This window comes from Cryptomeria japonica, chromosome 3 (assembly GCF_030272615.1).
Source record: "Cryptomeria japonica chromosome 3, Sugi_1.0, whole genome shotgun sequence".
NCBI classification, from domain to species: Eukaryota; Viridiplantae; Streptophyta; class Pinopsida; order Cupressales; family Cupressaceae; genus Cryptomeria; species Cryptomeria japonica.
The window spans coordinates 846848763-846854570 of record NC_081407.1 but is presented as its reverse complement, the minus strand read 5'-3'; the positions used below and the strand labels follow the sequence as shown (position 1 = coordinate 846854570).

Genomic DNA, 5808 nt, shown 5'->3' with positions numbered 1-5808 from the left:
GGTTTTAGACCCAAAAACGTGGCATTTGGGTAAAAAATGTGGTTTTGCTTCTTCTTCATGTTTTTTCATTGAAAAAAAATAAAAAATTATATGCTTTATAAGAGTTTGCTATAGTGCTCCTTAATCTTTAAAAAAAAATAAAAAAAAATGTCTAAAGGTTACCTTGGAGAGTAGTAATTCCATATGTTGTGATCTAAGGGGTATTTTTCCTCTAAAACTTTGCTACATTGTGTTTAGTGGCATTCAAAACCTCTTGAAAATTTGGTTTTGTTAGTCCCAACTGGTGCTGAAAGGGGAGGGGTGAATCAACACTTAATCAAATTTTCACAATTTAACTTTTATCTTAAATCTGCATTCATCTAAGATCCAACAATATACTTAATCACTGAAGTAAAATATGCAAGAATGAAAAGAAGACATTGACACAAAGGAGTTATCTCATGGAAACCCAATAGGGAGAAAACCACGGTGTGAGTAGGAACTCACAAAATTTGTACTCTTCTGGAGTATGCCCGGTTAAGAGCCATCCATGTTAGGAGATTACAAATACATTGTTAAGTGCCACCCAGTAAAGGGATTTTGATCAAGGTCGGTTAGTGCCTTTACCTTGTTAAAGGTAGCCTAGTTAGAGGACTTAGAACATCAGTTAAGATGTCACCCGGTTAGGGGATTTTACAATAGGGACCTGCTAAGGTCCACCCGGTTAAGGGATTTATGTTGCAGTTGTTAGAAAGCAATAGATGGATGATCTGCTGAATTAGCTACTGATAGCTTGATCAGATCTCAATATGCATCACACTCAATACACATTGGTTGTGTCTTCTCTGCACAACACCTGTTTCCTTCTTACACCTTCAACTCCTCACTCAACTGGTCACCTATCCCACGACACTGCACTTTGTCATCCTCTGACCTTCAGCTCTATACTCTGCCGGTCCTTTGTCCTTCGGCTCTGCCCACAACCAATTCTCTGTCCTTTGGCTTTGCACTCAGCTGGTTCTCTATCTTTCGACTTTGCACTTAGTCGATCTACCTCTCACACACTCAACTGTACTAACACCTCTTAGTACTTCCTCTCACTCTGCTCTTCACCTTGGATCACCTTCTGCTCTTCACCTTGGATCACCTTCAACAAGATTTCCTTGTTTCAAATTTCATCATCAAAACTTTTTGAAAGAGCTCAAGAACTCTTTATACATTTTCTGTTGACACCTTCAAGCATATCCTCAATCAAATCAATCAAGGATTTCAGAAGATTTCAATTTCAAAATCTCCCACTCTTTCTTTGCATGCCTTACAACAATTCTGCCAAGTGTTCAACCAATTCTGTCACCGCATCTCCCAAAGATAGAAACTTCTGAGTAGTTTTCAGCCAAATAAACGCGAACCAAAAAATTCGTATGTAATCATGCTTGACTGCATGATAACTGAAAGTTGACCTTACCAACAAATGATTTGGCATAGACACAAGCTTACCAACTCATCCTTTGTCATCGCAATTGAATAACCGATCATTGCTCTGAGATTTATGGTGATCACCTGTCTTCCTTCTATCATACCAGTGTACTGGTATGCAATTGCACTTCTTATATTGCCGGTTCATCCTTTGATTGCCAGTTTGCATACAACTTCAAGTCTTCTTGTCTGAGTCACCTTTTGTGACTTCACCATCATCAAAGTGACCGATCGTCATCATCAAAGTGACCGATCTTCCTGAATGATAGACCAGTTGGCGTCTATTTTTTCTTGAGCCGATTGAACCTTTGATCATTCAATACCAATGTTGTTTCCATGTGTTGTAAGTCATCACCTTGGATTATTGAAAAAACAACACTACTCTACCTATACCACTTTACCGGTAAGTGTTGGACATCGATGACAAACCTTAGCACATATATCGGTTCTCTAGATTGATCGGTTTTGTCAATGCCAACAATCCAACAGGTTTTAGTCTAGCACTCATTGATCTCTCAATTTCAATTATTTTCCCCCAAGTTTGGTAGAGTTTTGATCTAGAGTGGTTGTTTCTTTTTATTGTTGGGAGGTGTAAAACATATCACTAGCTTTAACTCGCAATAATATGGCCGCTAATTTAGCCGAGCGAGTTATTGAACTTGCCAATGTGATAACCACATTGACTGATAAGTCAATGATATTGCAATTCAACAACTTCCTGATCTAGAAAGCCATCGAACTTCAACCAAATGTGAAGTCAAAATCTACGATGGATCCCGAGATCCTGAAGTGCTCCAAACTTGGATCCTTGACATGGAAACATGGTTCACCTATAATGAGACTGTCGATGTTGATAAGGTTCCTTTTGCCAAATTGAAACTCTCTGGTGTCGCTAAGGTTTTGGTCACTGAGCGACAATATGCTCAGGACCCTATCACCACATGGAATCAACTTGTCACAGCCTTAAAGGATACATTCTATCCTTCAAACTATGAGCAGGAATTTCACATCAAATGGCTTCACCCATGACAAGGATGACAGATGTCAGTGCAAGATTATATCTACCAGTTCAATCGACTAAGAATACTACTTCGGGTGCAAGAGCCAGTTGTTTCTCTAATCTTAAAGTTTAAGAGTGTCTTACAGAAACATTTGTTTAGGGAGTTGAAATATACTACCCTAGAATCTCTTGATGCTGCATTCAACCAAGCACAATTGGCGGAGGAAAAGCTAGTTGCCCAGTTTCATGTATCTCGACCTTCATTTTCTGTAGGTCCTCCAAAGGTTTCGAGTTCTCGGCCACAACAAAAAATTTCCAAAGATAAAAGTTATTCTCCTTCCTCTTGTTTTCAGTCTCCTCCTTCTGATACTAATAAATCTAAGTTTTGTACTTATTGTAAAAAGAAGGGACATGAAAAGTCTGAATGTTTTAAGTTGAAAAAGAGGAATCTAATTGTACAATCTCATGATGAGGAAAGGAAAAATATTCCCATTGAGACTTTTGGTGATGATAATAATTATGATGAGTTGAAAGGTAGACTCAACAAGGTCACCTTAATGAACCATCATTCTACTTCAGGGGGACGTGACAATTTGTTTGTCACTCGTGCACATTTAATACATAATTTTTCTATGGATTGTATCATCGACGATGGCTTGCAGAAAAATTTGATTGCAAAATCCATTGATGACAAAATTCATTTGCCGATGGATCCACATCCTCATCCATATTCACTTGGATGGAAGGATAATGATTCATGCTCACAGATCACACACACTTGCACCGTCTCTTTTACATTTGGCTCCAAGTTTATTAATAAGGTCACCTATGATGTGACCACCATGGATTGTTGTGGTTTGCTGCTTGGAAAACCCTATCAGTATGATAGGAAAGCTCACTATGATTCCTTTAATAAAACCTATACACTGCAACAAGATAATCAAACATACCTAATAAAATGTACTAAGAGCACAAAAAATCTAGTACTTAGTTGCAGACAGGCAAGAAAAGCTATAAATCAGGCACAAGAGCTTGTATTAATTTTTATAAGGCCACAATATGAAAATTCTGAAGCAAAAATCATTATGTCTAAGCCACATGCTACACTATAAAAAAAGTTGCAAGAATATTCACATGTATTTCAAGAGCCTAAAACACTTCCCCCAGAATGAGCGATCAATCACTCCATTAATTTTGTTCATGTTGCATCTCTTCCTAATGCCCCAATATATCAACAATCACTTGTTCAAAGTGATGAGATAAAAAGACAAATTCAAGATTTATTGTCTAAAGGCTTCATTAAACCAATTGCATCCCCTTGTGCTTCACCAATTTTATTGGTACTCAAGAAAGATGGAACTTGGCGTCTTTGTATTGACTTTCGGGCATTAAATAAGATTACCATAAAAAATCAATATCCACTTCCACGCATTGATGACCTATTGGATCAACTTCAAGGTGCAAAAGTTTTCTCTAATATTGATTTGAAAAGTGGGTATCACTAAGTTAGAGTTCAGGCTGAGGACACATGGAAGACGACTTTCAAAACCAAGATGGGACTTTTTGAGTGGCTTGTGATGCCATTTGGTCTCGCCAATGCTCCTGCCACTTTCATGCGATTGATGCATGAGGTGTTTCATGATTGTTTGGAAAAATTTGTTATCATCTATTTAGATGATATTCTCATATTTTCTACGACTTGGAAAGAGCATCTTCAACATTTGTAACGTGTTCTTTGCACTCTTCAGCATAACAATTTGTATGCCAACTTTTCCAAGTGTTCTTTTGGTGAGACATCTATCTCTTATCTTGGGTATATCATTGATGCACATGGTGTTCAAGTGGATCCTGTGAAAGTGGAAGTTCTTTTCAAGTGGCCTACTCCTTCAAATATCACTGAATTGAGGAGTTTTCTTGGTCTTGCCAACTTCTACCACAAGTTTATTCTACATTACTCAAACATTGCCACACCTTTGCACCAATTAGCAAAGGCCAGTGTTGCATTCAAGTGGACAAAAATTCACTCTCGTGCTTTCAACACATTGAAAGAAAAATTATGTTCAACACATGTTCTTGTTCAACTAGATCTCTCACAACCTTTTGAGATTGAGACATATGCTTCACAGTATGCACTTGGAGCTGTTTTGAAGCAAAATGGTCATCCTGTGGCCTATCATTTAGAAAAAATTTCTTCTGCTAAAAGGAACTACTCCACATATGATAAGGAATTATATGCATTGGTCAAAGCCATCAAGTATTGGAGGCATTATCTTTTGGGGAAAGAAACTGTTGTTCACACTGATCACTTGCCTCTACAATTTCTTCAATCTTAGAATAAAATTGAAGAAACCAGGCATATGAAGTGGGATTCATATTTACAACAGTTTCATTTGGTCATCAAGTATAAGAAGGGAAGCACCAACAATATTTTAGATTGTTTGAGTCGGCTTCCTATAACACATGCTTTAACTATAGTGACCACTTCTCATTTGGGATTCCAGACATGGTCTTCTCAGTATGCTCTAGATCCTGATTTTGGCATGACATACACTAGTCTTCAGAATCCTTCAACTTACAATTTAACAACTTCTCAAGATTTTTATATCAAGGAAGGGTTACTCTACAAGTTGGATAAACTTTGTGTTCCTTGAGATCATCGAGCTTCCCTTCTCAAGCAGGCACATTCTACTCTTTTATGGTGGTCATTTTGGCAAACAAAAAACACTTCATCATTTGTAGCATTTCTTCTATTGGCCTCATATGCAGCGGGATGTTCTACATTTCCTCAAGAGATGTGCAGTTTGTTGTCGCTCCAAACCAACCAACAGAAAAATGGGCTTGAGTATTCCTTTGCCTATTCCTTCTCGTCCTTGGGAGAGCATTTCCATGGATTTGGTTAGTGGCTTTCCATTGACTTCTCGTCATCATGATTGTGTTTTTGTGGTTGTTGTTTGATTCAACAAGATGGCTAATTTCATTCCATGTCACAAGATAAGTTCTGCACATGACTTAACCCAACTCTTCTTTGACTCTGTTTGGAGATCTTTTGGTTTACCCACTAGTATTGTTTCTAATTGCGACTCACGTTTTGTGGGCCATTTTTGGCGATCTTTGTGGAAGATCTTAGGAGTTTCCCTTAAATTCTCCACTTCTTTTCATCCTCAGTCGAATGGTCAAACTGAAGTTGTGAACCAAACTCTTATACAGAGTTTAAGGATTTATCATCATTGCTCTCCTACCAAGTGGGATTTTAGCCTAACCCACATAGAGCATGCATACAACCAGGCAGTTCACTCATCTACAGGTCACTCACTTTTTGAGGCATGTCTTGGTTTTCAACCTTTGGCTCCATA

General features: G+C 38.0%; 1 protein-coding gene across 1 annotated transcript; it reads left to right on the top strand.

Moving 5' to 3' along the window:
- Window positions 1-4008: 4008 nt before the first annotated feature.
- Window positions 4009-4788, top strand: LOC131033626 (uncharacterized mitochondrial protein AtMg00860-like). The gene is made up of 2 exons (XM_057964873.2): window positions 4009-4086; window positions 4204-4788. The coding sequence occupies exons 1-2, from the start codon at window positions 4009-4011 to the stop codon at window positions 4786-4788; spliced, it is 663 nt and encodes a 220-aa protein (XP_057820856.2).
- Window positions 4789-5808: the final 1020 nt, after the last annotated feature.